At 36.3% G+C, this 21,521-nt stretch overlaps 1 protein-coding gene across 33 annotated transcripts in view; it reads right to left on the bottom strand.

Moving 5' to 3' along the window:
- Window positions 1–21,521, bottom strand: part of QTMAN (queuosine-tRNA mannosyltransferase) — a 430,462-nt gene that overhangs the window by 295,638 nt on the left and 113,303 nt on the right. For 28 of the 33 annotated variants that reach the window (XM_089329218.1, XM_089329219.1, XM_089329217.1 and 25 more), the window contains one exon: window positions 3,020–3,219. In XM_089329218.1, coding sequence (XP_089185344.1) covers window positions 3,020–3,198 — 179 coding nt within the window. In that variant the 5' untranslated portion in view covers window positions 3,199–3,219. Of the gene's footprint in view, window positions 1–2,895; window positions 3,220–20,451; window positions 20,574–21,521 lie in introns of all 33 variants that reach the window. The other 5 variants (XM_070070978.2, XM_008258537.5, XM_089329224.1 and 2 more) reach the window with 2 other exon arrangements.

Genomic DNA, 21,521 nt, shown 5'->3' with positions numbered 1-21,521 from the left:
TTCTTCAGACAGAAGAAAAATCTAACTGTAAGCATGTTGGTGCAAAAAAAAAAAAAAAAAAAAAAAAAATTTAAGTAACAGCGAATTTTTAGTTCAATAAAGACACTGTAGGAAGAAATTTTAATGAAATACCCATTGATGGCTACTGTAAGATACATTCTAAAAATAAAAATAAAAATGATTGATTCTGAGATAAATGACACATTTTAGAATACAAACTTTAAGGCCTACATTCAAGTCTTATCCCCAGAAACTTTTTCTACATTTTGCAGAGTTTTCAATAAGTACTAATTACTACTGGAAAAATAATTTGTTGAGCTTTTGTAATCTATTATAAAATGGAATAGCTCCAATGTGAATCATTATGTATTCTTTTAGCTGTTTTGGATAAAACAGAATCCAACTGGTTAATTACACTGTTAACATCTATTCTTTTAATAGTAGAATGTTTTCTGGACAATAAGCTCATAACAGTGACAGCTACATATGCAGCAGCCAAAAAAATAACATCTGTACCTACAATGAAGGTCTTCTTGTCAGACATGTTCCTATTTGTTCAGAGTAATCTGCATAATAGGCATTATTTTTTTTCTTTATTTGACAGATAGAGTTAGTGAGAGAGAGAGAGAGAGAGAGAAAGGTCTTCCCTCCGTTGGTTCACTCCAAAAATGGCCGCTATGGCCGGAGCTACGCCAATCCAAAGCCAGGAGCCAGGTGCTTCTTCCTGGTCTCACATGTGGGTGCAGGGGCCCAAGCACCTGAGCCATCCTCCACTGCTTTCCCGGGCCATAGCAGAGAGCTGGACTGGAAGAGGAGCAACCGGGACTAGAACCGGTGCCCATATGGAAGCCAGCGCCACAGGCGGAGGATTAACCAAGTGAGCCACGGCACCACCCCAGTAGGCATTATTAGTACTGAATAATTTTACCTGTGTGAATTCTGATGATTTACTGGACAAATGTACAAAGAGAATAAGCAATTGGGAAGCAAAGTCTTTTCAATCTTTATAAATCTCCACAGTGATCAGATCTATGCTGTTTAACAAAAGGCTATTCTTGTACTTTGATCTAAGATTGAGTAATCATATTTTCTAATTTAGTTTAGGTTTTCAAGCTGCAGCTAACTTTCCAAAATATTCAGAAAAATTTTTGGTATAGAGCAGATGAAATATCTTTGGTCAAATACAACTGTAAGTTAAACTGGCAAGATGTGCCTTTGGATGGTATCTGATTAGATTAATGAAGTTCACTGCCCAGATTAAATGGCTGATCTTGGAAGATATCAGTGTTTGGAATTGAAAGTCATGGCTATTGTTGAACAATATTTTATATAATGATCTTTCAGAAATCCACCTCTCATATAAGACTGCTTCCAGGAGCATTATGACGTTTATTCTCAATCGCTATGGGCTCTAATAGGAGTGAGGAAGCGATGTGCTATAAAGTGTTTGTTTGCATGCTATCCACAGACACATATGTGTGACACAATAATTTAATTCTGAAAAGCTGCATAATCAAAATAATCAAGGAGTAGATATGGTTCACTTCAATGTTCAAATCACTGTAGAAATGTATTATATTCAATGGTAATGTTAAATGAAAATGTGCCATACACTAAACCAGATTACTTGACCTTAAGTAATATAATACAACTGGTGCTGTGAAAACACTATTAAATGAGATGTGAAAGCAACTATAAGCAGTCACATTTTAACACAGCAATAGTCTTGTCATTGCCTTTATAACTTTTACATAAATACATTCACTGACATTTCTCATTCTATTAGTGAATCAACAATACTCATTTTGTTATAGCAGAATATGAAACATTAAATTATGTAAGGAAGTATACACATTAGATTTTTAAAATTCCAAATTCTCAATATTCACTAAAATATATTTTGCACTTAAAATCCTAAGCAATGTCACTTCATTGTTCACTGCTATCACAGATGACAGAGTTCTAGGAGATGATCCATGGTCTTCACACACAAAATTGGTTATTTCCTGAGTCCCCCGATTACTACTGAGAAGAGCAACCTGCTTTTAAATCACCAGCTGCTATATCTTCTGTGGCCAGTCCACTTTAGAAGCAGTAGATGAGTATTGCTACTGGGGGCCAAGGTGGGCACTGCAGCTTTGCAAGGCAACCTTGCTCAAACAATCCGTCTGCCCTAACTCCTTTAATGTAAGCATGGCACTCCTCACTCCTGCCTAACCTAGTGCAGTTACACAGAGAGGGTTCCAAAACCAAAATAAAATGAAGTATGTGAATCTCAATAGGACAGACTTCTACTATTTAACAATCAAGAGACACCCAGCAGTAGATGTGAATAGAGAACAAGGAGGGAATAAATGGTCAAGAGGATTCCATCCTAACCTGCAACTGTAACTAGTCCATCTTCTTCACCTTTCAAGTGTGTCCCGTAAAGCTCCTTCAAACAGGTGCCCTTTTTTCCTACTTCCTAACAAATCAGAATTCAAATTAGAGGTCTATGTCCCAACAATCATCCTACAAGAATAAGTCAAAGGTTACCAACTCTGCAAACTCTCCTTTAGTTTGCCAGTCAAAATCAACTTCTCCACCTTTCCTTCTGTCATTGCGTTTATACATCTATCTCTACCTCAACATACTTAAAGCCTTGGTCACATCCATCTTCAATCCTGGCTACTATTACACAACAGACACAATAAACAACACTAGTACAGTATGCTCACTACAAAAGGCTTTGGAGGTTTTGAGGGGGAAAAAATGTGCTCAAGACCAGGTAATTCTCAGGTGAAAAAAAAATGTCACTCATTGACACAAGAATATAAGACAAAATCACAAGACACATGGACTCTTATTTTAAATAAGACTACTTTCCTATGGATCAGGTTGTCTGTACATCAGTACCTTCTGCAATCATAACAGCCAGTTCCACTGCTGGAGAAATTGTCAGTGATGCCAAAAGAGAGACAACAATGTGATAACAGGAGCACTGAAAATAAGCTGCATCTGCATGCTGAGTTCTAATCACCTGTAATGCTCACTGACGGGAACATTCTGAGAGAAGTACAGAGCCGAAGTCCGTGCTCTCCAGTGCCATTTCTTTGCAGGAAGGGTGTAAAGAACACAGTCTTCTAACTCTTCTTGGAGCAGGTCCACCAGCTGTTTATGGGAGCCTCCATAGAATGCCTCAATGATAAGAATACTCATTGGCCCCTTCAAATCTTCAGTCTAGACAACAAGCAAAAACAAAATAAAAACAAACATATTTTCAAATATGTAATACATAAAATTTAACAAATGAAAACACAAATAATTTACTCACATATTTTTAAAAATAGGCTTATTCCCTTTTTTAAAAAGTACACAATACCAATCAAAATACCAAAGATATTCTTCTCAGATCTGGAAAAAATGATGCTGAAATTCATATGGAAGCACAAGAGACCTCGAATAGCTAAAGCAATATTGTAAAATAAAAACAAAGCCGGAGTCATCACAATACCAGCATTCAGGACATACCTGTTGAAGTGAAATGGTCACTATGAGAAACAATGATTTGATCAGCCCTTGTCATGACTGTTGAGGAACAACTTAATACTTTATTCCTTTTAGTATTTGTTTGTTCTACTTAATACCATAGGTAGAACTCTTTAATTAACACACAATTATTCTTAGGTGTTTAAATTTAACTGAAAAGTGATCTCTGTTAAATGTAAGAGTGGGAATAAGAGAGGGAGGAGATGTACAGTTCAGCACATGCTCAATTGGAATTACCCCTAATGGTAGAGCTAGAAACGTGCCAGGGGATTCCAACTCAATCTCATCAAGGTGGCATATACCCATGCCATCTCACTAGTCAAAGTGATCAGTTTCAGTTCATAACTTATCATAATGATAGGATTAAGTGTCAAAGGGATCACATAAACAAGACTAGTGTCTGCTAATACTGACTGATAGAATTAAAAAGGAGAGAACAATCCTACATGGGAAGCGGGATACACAGCAGACTCATAGAATGGCAGATGACCTAAACAGCACTCTGGCCTCAGAATCAGCCCTTAAGGCATTCAGATCTGGCTAAAAAGCCCATGAGAGTATTTCAGGCATAGAAAGCCAAGACACTGTGGCAAAAAAAAAAAAAAAAAAAAAAAAAAAAAAAAAAACAAACAAACAAACACACCTAAATAAAAGATCTCTGTGAGTGAGATCCCAGCAGAAAGAACGGGCCATCAAAGAAGGAGGTACCTTTCTCTGAAGGGAGGAGAGAACTTCCACTTTGACTATGGCCTTGTCTAAATAAGATCAGAGTTGGCAAACTCAAGAGACGTCCATAGCCTTGGCAGCTCATGACAAGACTCTCAGATGATTACTGACGCCATAAACAAGAGTGTCAATTGTTAAATCAACAACAGGAGTCACTGTGCCCTTACTCCCCGTGTAGGATCTCTGTCCTTAACGTGTTGTACTATGTGAATTAACGGTATAACTAGTACTCAAACAGTACTTTACACTTTGTGTTTCAGTGTGGATGCAAACTGTTGAAATCTTTACTTAGTACATATTAAATTGATCTTGTGTACATAAAGATAATTGAAAATGAATCTTGATGTGAATGGGATGGGAGAGGGAGTGGGAGATGGGACTGTTTAGGTGGAAGGGAGGTTATGGGGGGAAAAAGCTGCTATAATCCAAAAGCTGTACTTTGGAAATTTATATTTATTAAATAAAACTTTTAAAAAAAATGAGAAGAAATAAATGTGTATATTTTTCTGACTTCTGTTTTCCTAAGGACCTAAGACCAATTCCACCATGACTAGTTTTTTCTCCTACCTTAGAAAGCTTAAAGCACTCTCCTGCTACGATTAGTCACTTCCTGGTTGGTTCACCAAATGACCTGACTCAGAAATCTAAGAACTAGCTAGACTTAGGGCTGTACTCCTACAGGGACACTGATCTCATCTCCTCATAAAGACTTCCACATAAACCCCTCATTTTTAAGGTCCTTTCCAGCTTACAAATTCTCTGATTTGGTAACACTCATATTAATTCATCTTTTTTTTTTAAAAAAAAAAAGTCCAACTTATTTATTTATTTCTAAGGTGAAGAACAAAGAGAGGGAAACACAGAGACAAATAGAGATCTTCTATCTACTGGTTCACTCCTCAAATGCCTACATTAGCTGGGACTGGGCCAGGCTGAAGCCAGGAACTCCATCTGGGTTTCCCAGATGAATTGAAACCAAGTAATTGGGTCATCATCTGCTGCTTCTTATGCACATTAGCAGACAGTTGGATCAGAAGCAGAGGTGAGACTCTGTCCCAGGCACTCCAATATGGCATGAAGGCATATTAAGCAGCAGTTTAATCCATGGCACCACAATTGCCTGCCCTTAATTCATTTTTAACTCACCAGCTATCACTGTACCTAATGGAATCATTTTTAAAAGAAAGCACATTCACATTCAAATCTCAAATCTCTGGTGTTAAAAGCTTCAAGACGGGGCCGGCACTGTGCCGTAGTGGATTAATGCCCTGGCCTGAAGCACCTGCATCCCTTATGGTCGCCGGTTCTAGTTCCGGCTGCTCCTCTTCCAATCCAGCTCTCTGCTATGGCCTGGGAAAGCAGTAGAAGATGGTCCAAATGCTTGGGCCCCTGCACCCGTGTGGGAGACCCGGAAGAAGCTCCTGGCTCCTGGCTTTGGATCTGCACAGCTCCGGCCATTGCGGCCATCTGGGGGAGTGAACCAGCGGACGGAAGACCTCTCTCTCTCTCTCTCTCTCTCTCTCTTTGCCTCTCCTCTTTCTGTGTAACTCTTTCAAATAAATAAATAAATATTTTCTTAAAAAAAGCTTCAAGACACAATTTCTCAACACACTGCACATTCTTTTAGCACTTCCTCTCCATTATCAATATCACACCCCCAAAGAAACTTCAAAAGTTGGGTAAACCTGTAAGTCTGTGAACCAACAAGGCTTCTACAACCTTTCTTTAAACTAGACACCCATTAAGAAGGATAAAGTAGCAATACTGGGATTATTAGAGACATGGTAAAATTTCATCGCAGAGAATTGGCTATCAAGCAATTTTTCATTTTAATAATAATTTTTGTTAATGTACTTAGTGAAATAAAAATATATGTATGACTGTAAAAACTTTCATATACATTTCAAATTATATGCCATTTCCTGTAAGACATAACAGAGAAACATCATCCTATACATAAATGCTATACTGCTTTAAAAATATTCCAGATGTTTGAATTTCCCTTTATGACTTAAATAAATACACTCATTAAACAGCATATTGCTTTTCTTAATAATGGTGTTCCATAAAATTAGTAATCCCAATGACTCAATGATGCTTTTCACAAATAAAACTGTATTTCACCTTACTGGGTCAAAGTAATTCCCATTTAAATTGTATTTCAAAGCAAAATGTTTCAAAGGGTTCACAAAGAAATGGCTGAACTGAAAAAATAATTCTTTCTTGACATATGAATGTTACAATGAGCATCTGGAAAGAAAAAATATATATGAATATACATATTTCACTTACATGCAAAATAAGGAGCAGTGTATGCCAGGGAAATATGAGTTTGAACCTCAGCTTTGTCTCTTTCTAGCTTTTAGACCTTGGACAAGTTATCTAACTTTGTAGTACTCAAGATCATCTCTAAATTAAGACAACAAACCAACCTCAGAGGTATATTGTAAAGATCAAATTAGATAAGGTATGCAAAGCATAGTAGCTTGCAAACAGAAATAAGCTATTTAGTCCCTTCTATTATTATTATAAATCACTCTACTTAAGGAGAATCTATGAATCTTTCAGTAATGTTCAATCACGGTCCCTTTCCACAAGAGACTGGGAATGGTAGATGTACATATGAACTCAAGACGCCAAGAGTATGATCCATGCCTTAGCAGCAGCTTGCATTGTTCAAATAGGAACTGGGGAACCCTGCTAACTTTGTGGGTAAGAGGTAAGCTCCGAGGCCAAGCCATGCAGAGCTTGTTTTATGCCAGGCCTGCTGAAGACTTCTGCCCTAATAATGCAGTGTTCAATGAATTAATAAGCACCCTCCAAACTCAACAAAGTGGTAGCCACTAATCCCTCAAATGATGGAAACTTCTAAGAAGTACTTGAAAGAACAAGAAAAGGAAATTTTGAAAATTGGATCAAAAGTTTCAAGAAAGAATAAAAAGTTTAACATTAACTTGCTTGCTAGATCACATCACAGACTCCGGTCTTGAGCTATTTCCTTGACCTAATCATACTTAGGTGTGTATGTCCTGTATATCCTTAAAGGTCTCTAAAATATTCTCATAAAAATGATCTAAGATATTCCCCCCAAGTGAAGAAATGTGATATAAATTACTCTAACTAATATTTTACTCATATAACCTCACAGAAAGTAACATCAATATTAGGGAAAAAATTGCTTTCTGATACTTCATTATTCTGCCCTGTTCCATGAATGACTTACAGTACATATATCCTACAGATGTTTTTTATGGGTCTGAGTCATGAATTATGTGTAAACCTTCAGTCACTGTGAGGGCAGTACTTGTAGGTGCTGCTACAGGTTCAAGACACTCACTATGCAGAACTAAAGATCAAGCATGTGGGAGGTCAAAAAATAGAAAAGGGGGAAAAAGATTATAGCCATAGTAGATTTCCACCCCTTTAATAGCTTAGTAAGAAGAATGAAATGTACAGGTTTGAACTAGCGTTTACTTGAGCATTTTTCTAGTGGCCAATGGGTGTGCCTACATTTTGGGTATTTTTCTAAGGAGAGTAACTATGTCCTACCATCTCTGAAAACTATACTTAGTGGCTTTGATTCATGGAAATTTGTTCTGACTGTTTTGTGGAGACAGACACATCCTGGCCGTTCCCCCTCTTTCTGCTATTACAGCTCTTGCCACAAGAAGAAAATATGTTCTTCCCTATAGTCTTCCTGAAGCACAACCTGGAAGAAAGATGATTCCCATTAGACGCAAAGAAAAGCTGATTTCTAAATATAAGATTCAAACCAAATGTCATCACAGCACATTAAAGAACAGCTCAAATACTTTCGATGTGCTTGGATTTTGTTTTGGGAAACACTGCTTGAAACAAATAAGCATGAGGTTGAAAAACAAACCACTTTGCTGTTCAAGTGGAATTTGCTAAGATGTAAAGGAGTGCATTATTTATCCATGTTAGCAATACTCAGAGGAAACTGCAGTTGGCCACCCTGCTTCCACAGCTAGTCACAGCATGCAGGGTGAGGACAGACACTTCTGCCCCACTGGCAACGGCCAGCAAGCTGTATGGGCTTGGGAACAGCAAGAACGGGGCCTCCACATTAAAAGTGCTAACTTCAAGCAGGGACAGGGTCTCCCTGGTGGCAGGAAGTTATGGCCAGGTGTCTGCCAAATGGTGGCGATGAGCCTACACAGAGCCAAATGGCTTACACTGGTGCCTGAGTTCATGCATCTGTGAAAGGATCATGGCAAGTACCACCACAGACTGCAAACCCTGAAACAGTAGCTCAGAATTCAGGGTGTGGCACTTTAAAAGGAAGAAATAACAAAACATTCTGACTATGGAGACCAAACACCAATCAGAAAGTCTTTCTGCACAGCACCCTCTATGCTCCTATGACACTGAAAAACCTGCAGGGCGATGACACTCCTTAAGATCATATAAAATGTTTTCAGATATATTTTTATCAATTTTAAGCTTCTGCTTTAACAAGTAAGCTTCAGCTAAAGAAAAACTCACTTCTTCAGCATATTTTATTCCCCAGTGACACCAGATGAATGAAAACATACTATACTATTAAAGCTTTATGAAAGTTTAATTCATTATCAATACTATGATTTAATGATACATGGGTTAAATGCTAAATGTTCAATTTGGCAATAGAAAATGAGTCCAACTGATAGCTATGAAACAGGCATCTCACATCATTTCAAGGTCTAGCTAAGACCTCCAAAGAACAAAATAATCTACTTACAAAATATCTGCCTTACCAAAATTTTCTATTTACAATTAAAAGGGGGAGGAAAAAGTGAAAAATCACAGTAGTATTTCATACAAACATTCTGACCAAAAGTATCATTAATGGCATCTCAATTAAAGATTACAAATGCATGGATAAAATATCAGAGAACAAAAGTAACCTGAAAGCAGTGCTGTGAATATTTTTAAATTTTTATTAAAACTTCCAGTCATTCTACCTGCATTTATTTTAGGCCTGACCCAATTTCTTTATCCCCTGAGCCATGATCATATTCAAGGTGAACTACATTTTTGTCTACTTCCTCCAGCAGTTATAACTGCTAAGATAGTTGAAACTTTTTTTCACAGTAAAGATATGGGAAACTTGTAATATATCATTAATTTACTGAAAAGGATGTGCTAAGTATAAATACATACCATTAGCTTTTCAAAAAAGAAACCTAAGTCACATAGATGATGCCAACTCAGTTACTTTATACTATTCAAATAATTTTCCAATTAAATACCCAGTAATAATTTTAAATCAGAGGAACTGTTGTATTAATATATTCCACAGACACCTTACTGCTATTACTTGTAGGAAGGTATAGTTTCAGTGACGACGGTCTCAACGGTTTTAATCCCACACACATGAGAAATTGATTCCACAGGCTAATCCACAACTGGCTTGATGCCTTAAAACTTCAATCAATTGCTGAAAGCATTTTTTCTATTTACCTGTATACAATATTAGGAAACATGAGCTTAGCAGAGGAAAAATCAGTGAGCTTAAACACTAAATGGTCTCAGTAGGGAAAAGTAAAATATGAGTAGGCTTTCCCCATAGGTCATCAGAGGTGTACCTGGTATTTTCTTACTGACCTCTCTCCCCCTTCCCTTCTACACCTCCACCCACTAACTCCAACACACCCAGGTTCTATTTAAAAAGCAACCATTAACCCAGCAGAGTAAAATAGGGCAATGCTGAGAAAAGTTAGTATTACCTTCCAGCCCACTCACTGACTTTAATGATTCATCAGGGAAACCCCAGTTGTTAAAATATACTTGAAATTTCATTAAATAGTAAAAAATAGGCATAAAAAGATTTCTGCTTTGAAACATGTCACCAGTGATTCCCCTAACAGAACCTATTAAGGGCGAATACGAAGTAAAAACAAAAAATTCCTCAAAGTAAGGTACTACATTTAATCACAATATGCCAAAAAAAAAAAAAAAAAGAAAAAAGAAAGAAAGATGAACAGATCCTACTCTGAGGTTATTTTTTCTAATCCTTCTATAAAAATTAGATATAGAAAATGCACCCCAACCCTTAATACCGCAACACCATCTCTGAAGACCGAAATATGAAGAGAGCATAATCTGGCATCAGATGCAGAATAATAACCTTGCAATCCTAAAACTTCATTCTATGAACAATGTTCTACATTAAATAAAGAGAGTTTAGCTGACAGTAAGGATTGATTCCATTCCCTCAGCATTAATTTGAATAGCAGGTAATGCCTAATGGAAACTGATCATTTTTCCACAATTTGGCTATAGGCTATAAAACCTAACATTTATGACAACTTATATATTATGTTACTCTATGTACTTAAATAATATATTTTAAACTCTTAGGTTCAAATTAAAAAGATGAAGCAATGTAATATTTTATTCCTTCACAATGTTCTGTTTTATTCAACTCTTTGTTTTATACTGTGGTGATTAGGAACCAAGGACTTATGCAACAAAACCACAATTTGGTAAGACTTAAGTGCTACACTGGGAGGTGATTTAAAGCTATTTTAAAATGCACTTTTCCAATTATATGAGTTGTAGTGATATTTTAAATACACATTTTTGCAACTTTACAATCTTATAGGTGTATATATAATTGCTGTTTTTTCCTGACAAATATTTTCAGTATTTTGCAGTCTGGGATTTAACTCTCTGCTTAAAGTCATCAGTCACTGGGGTCAGGCATTTGGCCTAGTGGTTAAGTTGTCAGTTGGTTCACCAACATCCTATCTTCATGCCTGAGTTTGAGTTCCAGCTCTGCTCTGTATTCCAGCTCCCTAATGTGCACCTTGGGACACATCAGGTGATGGTTCATGTAACTGAGTTACATACTATCCACGTGGAAGACCCAGGCTGAGTTCCTGGCTCTCAGCTTCAGCCTGGCCCAGCCACCTCCAGTGCAGGCGTTTGGGAAGTGAATCGGTGGATGGGATCTATCTGTCTCTAGAATAAATAAATAAAAACTAATTTTGTTCCATGATTTGAATTAATAGTCTTGGTTATAACAATCAAATACAAATGTGAATCAAGAAATACTTAGTACTTACCATATACCAGTCACTCTGTAAGATCATTCACTTGTATTCAGATATGCATAACTTCCATAGGTGACTAGAGTATATATACTAAAATTCATTACTTTACATTTTTGTAAAGCTATATTTTAAAGCTTTTACAAATATATATTTATAAAATTATATTTTAATTTTAATATATTTTGTAAAGCTATATATAAAGTAGAAAGTTTATCAAAATTATAAAATTTTTGTGAGCAGGTAGGTGGTTCAATTTCACTGACAAATAAAATAACCGTATTTTAACATCTCATTGCTGTTACTCTAACAAGTAATTTCAAACTGCAAAAATTTCAATGAAATCATTCTACCAAATACTAAAAATATTTTGAATTGCTGACATTGTTAAATATAGTAGCATATCTATGAATCAACAAAAAACTTTATATGAAAAAAATCACCTCATCACGTGTTTAAACCATTACACTACCCTTTTAAATGGGTCTCCGTGCTCCATGCCCCAAACTCTCGATGTCTCCATTACCCAAGGGTACCCCCGAGTTCCTCCACATGGCAGGGCAGACTCATTTTCTGGCCCCTTCCTTCTTTTCACAGCAGCTACAACTGCCCTTCTTGTACTTCAGGCTCTTCACCCACTCCAGACTGCATCATAGCAACACCAAGAACCCACACTCACATAGCTGTTTTATACTCCTGTAACTTCACGCCTTTATCTCTCTTCAGCATCAGTCTTTGCTTTGTGCCCACTTGATGAACTTTTGTTAAAATTTCTGCCCATGAAACATTTCTTTGAAGCCTTTCGCTGAACTGCTCTTAAACATGACTTCCTTTCCTCTCTGTATAGTATCCTTACACCTGTTTCACTTTGTTTCCAACTCCTGCTTCTCTGTTAGGCTGTGAAAGTCTGGAAGATGGTGACCATGCCATTATTTTCCTTAGGGATATCCCAAGGTTTGAGGCACAGCAAATGTCACTAGATTTTTGTAGAGCTGAACTGCAAATCAGAGGGATACAGGAAGTTAATTTCTTCTGCCTTTACAGTAACACTGCTTTCACTTTACACAAATTCTGAACAAATAAGTGTCAGGTAGCACTGTACTTGGTACTAATGATTTCCCATTATTCCTGAAGTCCAAACTAAATCAAGCAGCAAGTACAAGTATATATAAACATATTTTATTATGTTCTCTTTTCAACTATTGATTCTTTTTTTCGTACTGCTCACAGAAATCAGAACTTATGGGAAGTAATGGTTTCATGAAGATATGTGTTCATTTTAACCTACTTATACAATAGAAGCAACAACAATTGAGGAAATGGGAGAAACAGCATAAGCAATCAAATTCTAGTTCAGAGAGTTTCATAGCCTAAGAGAATATATGTGACATCCATGAATTTTGAAAATCACCTGCAGTTTTTTATTCTGTTTGAACTATTATCATCCTAGTTTAATTCTAGAAGTGGAAGTAGGATGAGAAGCCAATTCCCTCACCATCAATCTGAAGATCCCATTCTACATTTAGTAATTAGGCTTTTATTTAACGAGGAAGAAAAAAGGCATTTTTAAATACTTTCTGCCAACAATTATTCGTTTTATAAAAGTTTGATAAGATGAATAATGTATTTGCTTTCTCAAGATGGCATTTCTCCAATGCCTTCCATCTCCTTGAAGCAGGCTGTAAACCAGCTCAGTGGGAGTATCTGACCCATTCAGATATGGATACCCAAGTAGAGAGGTCAAGGCATGTCCCAAGATCATAGTTGGAAAAAGCTCTGACACCATTATGCAACCACTTTTCTTTTCACAGAAGAAGAAATAAAGAGTATCAGCATCCCAGAGTGACAGCAAAGACTGAAATCCAATTCTTGGGACTCCACATTCATATCTTATCCAACTATTATTTCATTGTAGGGATGTAATACAGTGTAAGTAAAAGATGTGTCCATTTTCTAGTTTTGGGGGTGTTAGGGTTAAATATAAATGTTTAACACTTAGTAATATATAAATTACATATATCGGGGCATATGTTTTACATGCATGTGAGACGTAGATTTTACTATAAATAATAAGTATGTTAATTACATGCAATATTTAATAATACTTCCCAATGGTTTGTAAATCCACGGCATCTGCGGTGAAAGTCACACAAAACTGAATGCCACATAGTGAGGGTGGTAACTCAAATTTTTGCTCTTGTGGTGCTTCCTAACTCCTGCATGATCATCACCCCTTTGAAGCCACAACCTTATCCTCCAACCACCAGTTCCAGACAAATACCTTTTTTTGATAAGATAACAGGTCTAAGGACTAGGACTGGAAGAAAATAATGTCCAAGGTTCACATGCCAACAAAGGTTTGGAGGAGGAGCTGAAGAGGTCAGTCATGTCCTAAGTTCAGTCCAGTTCATAATTTACTAGTGTCACCATCAGGCAAAGTCTGGTGCCCCTTTTGACAAAACATCTATAGCACTTTTTTATACTGACCAACACATGTAGGATATATTTTACAAGCGTGATTACTTAGTGTCAATAGCCTTCACTGGATATTAAATTCCATGGGGACACTGAATTGGCCTGCCATTTACCACTGTATCACCAGAACTCGGCAAAGTATTCAAAAAATGTGTGCTGAGTCAATGAACAATAAAATCTTTTGGCAATGGCCTTGACAGTTTCTTCCTAAGTCATCCAAGGCTTTTTTATTGTCAGCTACAGATAATTACTTCTTACTACCACTAATTACTATTTATGCTCATAGAACTTGATGCACAGATTCTATTACCACATAAATATAACAGGTAACATCTTACTGTATTTAAAATGTCACACCTTGGCCCATAAAAAACAATTTGGCCAGTAGTCCTACTGAGGGTTTTAGAAACTATCCTCCATAACCTAATTGGATTTTACAAAAATAGTTAACTCAAGGACAGTTGATTGTATGACCTGGAAGGAGTCAACTGGTTTAATCACTACACTAGACTAGCCTTTTTTTTTTTTTTTGACAAAAGCATTATCTTGCTACCGTAATTTGGCATTGATGTCAAATTTTACCGATTCAGTTTGTGGAGGGTAAATTATAAATATACAAACCAAATGAGTTTAGAATGACATAACTAACAGATTCTTAACCATACTGCTGCTAGTGAGTCTCACTAAAACATCTTTTAAGAACTTAATCCATATTAACTAAATAAAAAAGTTGTTGAGAAATTTCCCTCTCCAAGAGGAAGGCATGTATCACATTTTCAGTTAATTTTGAAACAGAAATAGCTGTGTTACTCTAACACACAAACATTCTCCATGTCCTATTTGAAGTGTAGCAACCCAAGCAAATATGGGTGGCATTCCCTTGATGAGCTGAAATAAATATTACCAAGTATGAAGTTCTGGATTTACTCACTTCAATGAAAAATGGAAAAAAAAAAAACAACATAATCTCACTACTCAATCTGATTTAATGGTGAGGGAAAGCAACTTAAAAAATGCAAACTCCTAACAGCTCAGAAGCAAACACACAGGAAAAGAAAGAAGAATTTCAATAGAGTACTATAGGCATGGAAACAGTCCTGGCTTCGGCAGCACATATTTTAAAGGCATGGAAACAGATATTGTTAAGTGTATCAATGCTAGACACATTTAATGTCTTTAGTATTTGTATTTATCAGTGAAAAACCACCCTGCAATAACAGAGTTTTAAAATGATCTTAGGAAGTCTAATGTGAACTATCAGAGGCTATCCTTAAATATCTAGATCAATAAAAGTATGTTTTAAAGCTCTATCCATCAAAACATTTCATGATGCTTCCCTCATCTCTAAAGTTCTACATGAGTACAGAAATGGCTTAGAAGAGGAATTACTTAAAGTGTATTTTCTTCTCTTTATGGCAGCTGTTCTTTTTCTAGTCACCATTTATCTTTCAATAATCTGATTCCACGATGGTCTAAAACATTTGCTGATAGTTTAAGAAGCCAACACCAGAAAGAAAAAAAAAAGGAAAGAAAGAAAGAAAAAGGATAGAGTCTAGAAATCTTTAGTGCTAAATTTTAAAAAGCACAGAAACCAGTTTAGACCAGGGGTGAGTAAATCTGGGACTAATAGACGTGGTAATGAGAGCTGTATCACTATTTTTAAATATCACAAGAGGCATATTATTAGCCGTCCACTATTATAAGAAAAAGAGTCAGTCTGTTAAGAATAGACTGGGATTTTTAAACCCTGAAGATATTTAGGAGAGAAAACTATTAGGTAGACAAAAGGTATGCAAGACAACTGTGTAGAGTTTCTAGAAGTTCTTCTCCGGATGTTCTACAGAAGAAGGGTAAGCTTGCCGCATCATCTGGCACACATTTTCACTGAATAAAAGATAAGAAGCAATAGCTCATGGCTTCCTGATTGGAGCAACCACTATGACTTTTATCTACTTAGTGGCCTTGTCTTTTACTATTATCTCTCTATCAACTACTTTTCCAAGGAGACATTCCAATGATACAAATATTTTGTCTAATGAAGCACAGGCCCTACAGCACAGAGTATTCTTCACAAACGACCCAAAGCCACACATTGCAACATCAACATCTCTTCAGACAGCAATGTCACACTCTGCAAACAGTGTGTTCAAACAGAGTAAGATTGCCTAGGAGTTAATTAATTCCATATATATATATATATATATATATATACACCATATCTGAGGCCACAGGTCTCTCAACTGGATTAATTAGCATGCATAGTTATCACATAGTTTAAATCATTTTAGAGAGAGTTTATAACTTAAACTCTTAAGACTAGATACATAATATTGCATGTTTTATGTAATAATGGATCTCAATAGAAGTATTTTATTACCCTCTGCCTTTTGCTCAGTGCTTGAGTGTCCCTTTTGCAACCTTGTTGCTAAATTTCATTTTCAAGGATTAAATTTAAAATATCAGAGAAATACCTTCACATCTTTCAGACTAAATGCCTGCCTGGGTACAATATGTTACCTTTTCCAGGAATACATACATGTTACAAGGAAGCAGCACATGTTGCTAGAATTTCAGCCATTTGCCAAGCATACTGGAATAGTTTGTATATTAAAAGGACCCTTCTCAATTCCAGAAAATGTAGATTGAAGGCTGATAGACACCTACCACTGATGCATATAGTCGGCTTTATTTTGAAGCATTAAAATATCCTATCACATTTGAACATAACACAACACCTAAGCATCTTTTAATTCAACTAAACTGCTTCAAAGGAGTAACCACTGGGATTACTAACCTTCTTTGTTGAAGGTTTTGCTCCAAATTGAAAACAATCAAAATATACAACAAAAGTGGATCTCAAAAGTAAACGATTAATGACCAAAAAAAAAAACGTTACTGGCATGGGAAAATGTTTACGCCATTGCATGAAGTGAATATGTTTATGATGAAATGAATGTATAACCATGAGAGAGGTAGAGAAACGGGATGTGCGCACACACACAGGTAGACATTTTTGAGTAGAGTTACAAGTGGGTTTGGTTTCCTCTCTGTGCTTCATTTTATTCTTCAGCTGATCCCCATTGAATATTTTTCAACTTCAATTAAAAGAAACTACAAGTTTTTTCTTAACTTTAGGGAAAGATGCCAAATAGAATTAGCAAACTACTTCCCAATTACTGGATACATCCTCCTTTCCAGGAGCTTGCAGTGGTTTTCAAATCACTCTAACTACCACCGTCATAAAGAACCTTATTACAAAACTAATCAGCAAGGGTTAAAACTAATAGCACTATAGCAATTCACAGATGTTATAATTTGATTTTGGAAATACTGCTTATCTAACATATGAAATAAAAGTAATCCCCAATTAATTTTAAAATGTACTTGAATTATTAAGTATTTATAAACAGATATAGATGTTTTATAAATAAGGGATTCGAACCTGTGTTTTGACAGTGTTAGAAATAAAACACTATTTTGGTACTTAGAGTTTTGAATTGGAACATGAGGAAGTACAGCACAAACTAAAAGTTTTAAAGTTAATGTAAAATGTCAAAATTAATTTACGCATTACATAATTAGCTATGGGTCTGGAAATATGGGAAATATTTAATTAAGGTGAATAAAATTGAAAGGAACTTTGAGTTTCACACTTAATTTCCAAAGTTTCTTGTATTAAGAAAGCAAAAAAATGTTATTGCATAATCATCCATACGTGTTACACATGTTAAAATTAGAGACTGGATATTCAACTGAGAGAGAGATTTGAAATTTTCACATACTGTCTCTCATAACCACTCAAATGTTTTCTTTACTTATATACACTGAATAACTATTATCCAATGACAACCCAGACTTAACTGAGAAATAATTTTAAATGGAACTTCCAAGCTCTAGTACTATGTTTCATTTTCAAGTAATACAAGAAATAACTCTGTTCCTGGAATTGTCTTGCAATGCAAACACTTCATCATTTTATTTTGAAAACCATCTATTCTGAGAAACCTAACCTACAAATCCGGAAAGAAAACAACACCTCCCTAAAAGTATACAAGTGATTAAGAAGCAACTTCCAGAGAACAAAAGATGCCAATAAAACTATGAAACATGTAAACAAAAACATTACAGGCTAACTTATCTCTATTTAAAGATGCACTAAAAACATACCTATCAATAGATAATATTCCATAGTTTAAAGTAAGCATGAACTTAATAGGAAAAAGAAATCCTAATCTTAGGAATGCACCATGTGGCATTTTTTAACTTTATTACCACTTTGGTGACTCTCTGGCCCACAGCAGATCACCTCCAACATTAGTACTCTGACCTTCTAGAAAACTGACAGATAAAGTTTATAGTGAGAAAAAAATGAGATTTTATGGGTTTCCAAAAGGGAATTCTTGTGACACTAAAAGCCATATAATAATATTGATTTGATAACCAACTTTTTTACTGCCAAATTACAGACTCAAGATTTCTAGAAAAATATCCAGGCGAATTTGCCAAAAAATACAATAAAAACAGACTGATCTCATGACAAACAGAATCTCTTTGCAAACATTAAATATACATATAAAATGACTTTTAAAATCTAGTCGTCTTTAATGAGTTCAGTGTTCTAAAACTGACCTTTTTCCTGATGCATTTGTCAATGCATCATACCTTTTGAGCAAATCATTCATTCTCATTCCCATTTCCTTCCATCCTAAAGCAAAGGTATAATGTACAGAAATGCAGATTATTTTATTAAAAATCAATTAGAATATTCAAAATATTCCATTCTCACAAATGAAAATAAGTTGCTTACTGAAATGACAGTCTTCCATTTCACTGCCTTAAAAATTAAGCTGGCATGGATAATAAAAGTGTTTTCTGACTGGACATGCTTAGCATTCAAATATATTAAAAACAAATACTAATCCATAATTAGATTTCAGGGGTGCAATCTATAGAAAATAGAATTTCCTTTTATTTTCTGAGAGCAATACTAATGATTTGATATCATAAAACTTATAACAACAATACCATGGTTTGTATAAATTTATAACAAACTCGTACATAAATACTTCCTATCTTTTTAACCTAATCTTTACCATGCATTCATTCAGCAAATACTTATTATGTCCACAATGTGCCTGCTCATCATTATTACAGGTCCTGGCGAATAAATTAGGCAGTTTCATCCTAATTGGAGTAAAAGATAATCATCAAGTGAATATATGTGAGATAGAGGCACTTATGAAGAAAACAATACAGGACAACAAAGAATAGGAGATGCTGAGGCTGGAGTAAGAGTGGTAGCTTACTTAGGGTTGTCAGAGAACACCTTGCTGAAGATGAGAGGACATGCAAACAGAAACCAGAGGAAGAGAGGAAGGCTATGCAGATCCAAATCTACAGTCTTCCAAGTACCCGGCATAGCAAGACCATGAGGTGGAATATACTTGTCACATGTGGAGAGTACAAAGCATAAACAAACTTGCTTCACTGAAAAACCATTTATTAAGTGACTGCATCTAAAACTCGTGATATTAAGAAGGCCCAAATACAGTCTCTGGCCTCATACCTGGATACAGTTACAACGCAGAGTGACAAATCTTATAAAATATTTGAGTTGGGTCTCAAAGAGGAAGCAATAGTAAGTTCTAGTTCAAGAAGAGAAAACAAGGAATGGGCATTCCACACAGTGGTCAGATGCCACTCGGGAAGTCTTCATCATACACTGAATGTCTATGTTCAATTCCGAACTCCAGTTTCAATTCCAGCCTCTTGTTAACACACACCCTCTGAGGCAGTGAGTGACAGTCGAGGTGGACGGGTCCCTGCCACTCACATGGGAGATCTGAATTGGGTTCTAAGTTCCTGGCTTTGGTTTGGCCCAGCCCTGGATGTTGCAGGCATTTCGGGAGTGAACCAGCAGATGAGAGATCACTCTCTTTCTCTATAATTATGACTCTCTGCCTTTCAAATAAAAAAAAATAGCTCATTCATTCATTCATTTTCTTAGAAAACAGTATGAACCAAGAACTCAGAAAGCAGAGTTGAAGAAATGTGACAGGTATACTTGGATCATGTCAATAACCATTCAACCTTTTTCTCCTTTTTCTTTCTCCCACAATTAGAGTTAAAATACTTCAATTCCCAGCTACAAGGAGGGGAGGCACAGTGTACACCCTGCCAAAATGATGTAGATGGAAGGGAAATGCAAAATTCTAAAAAGCCCTCTATTGGGAGCCAGAACACTACTGCACACCTCTGAGCAAATCAGCAAAGCACGGGGTTTGGGGCCAGCTTTGTGGCATAGAGGGCTAAGCTGCCACCTGCAACAGCACCATCCCATATGGACATCAGTTCGAGCCCCAGCTGCTAGACTTCAGATCCAGCCCCTGGCAAATGCACCTGAGAAAGCAGTGGAAGATGACCCAACCATTTGGGCCCCTGCACCCACATGGGAGATCAGGATAAAGCTCCTGGTTCCTGGCTTCAGCCTGGCCCAGTCCTGATTGTTGCAGTCATTTGGGAAATAAACCAGCAACTGGAAGATTCTCTCTCCTCCTCCTCCTCTCTTCTTCTCTCTTCTCCTCTCTCTCCCTCTCTCTCTACCTCTGCCTTTCAAATAAATAAATAAATATTTAAAAACAAAGCACAGGGGTTTCACATGACTCACCCTATAATTGGGCCCTACTTCCAGGCCCTTCTGTCCCCAGCATTCCTCATCACCTTCAATCTGAAGTATGCATCCACCTTCTACATCCACTGCAGCTACATTTAATGTCTTCTATTCTTCCTCTGAAATGTACAGATATCTTAATGTCAATCTTCTATGTAAAAAACCTATGATTTTTTCTAGGAATACAAAGCAAATTATTCAACAAGAAACCAAATCCCTTACAATTTGGTTCCAAGCACTATCTAGCCCCAATTCTTGTTACTCCACCAGAAACACCATTACCCAAAACACAACAGATTCTTCACCATCTTTTCAAATATTGCACACACATTGCCATCTGCAAGCACTGCTCCAGTCTTTTCTTCCTGAATCATTTTATCTTTGCCACCTGTCTAATTCTTACATATAATTCAAGACTATTCAAATTCAACCACACCCAGGAATTCTTGAGTCACACCCTTACTCAGCCACCACAAGTAATTACTCCTTCCTCAGTAGTACCCTGAACATTGGTTTTACTCCCATTACAGCAGTTAACACATTCCCTCTTATTAGCTGTACAGCTGATACTTGTATTTCCCTAACCAAATTTCAATTCCTCAGCAACAAAGTTTATGTATACTTGATGTTTCATCTACTCATAACTGAGGAAAAAACCTTGTACACAAAAGACATTCAATTAATGCATTCTGAATTATCATCAAAGGTGACAATAAATCCTCACCTTGTGAGAGGGAAAAAATGAGATACTCCTGGACTGAAAATTCCACCACCACCATTGCAAAGGGAATTGTTCAGGCACTAGTATGGTACTCAGCTATCAAATGAATTCTAAATTATCACAGATATCACTGAATACTAAGATAAACACAGCAAAACATAAACATGAAGCAGTCATAAAATATGAGTGCTTATTGGACAGTATAAAATAAAATGATAGAGAAATGGGAAAATGCAAAGCATAATGCTCCCTCCATTAGAGTGTATTATCAGGGGGTATCAAAACAATTTATTTAACACATATTTAAGTGCCCACCATAAACCAGGTACTATCCTGATCACTGAGA

The sequence above is a fragment of the Oryctolagus cuniculus genome, chromosome 3 (assembly GCF_051225735.1).
Source record: "Oryctolagus cuniculus isolate XC-2025 breed Fujian yellow rabbit chromosome 3, ASM5122573v1, whole genome shotgun sequence".
NCBI lineage: Eukaryota > Metazoa > Chordata > Mammalia > Lagomorpha > Leporidae > Oryctolagus > Oryctolagus cuniculus.
This window is presented reverse-complemented; position numbering and strand designations above follow the sequence as displayed.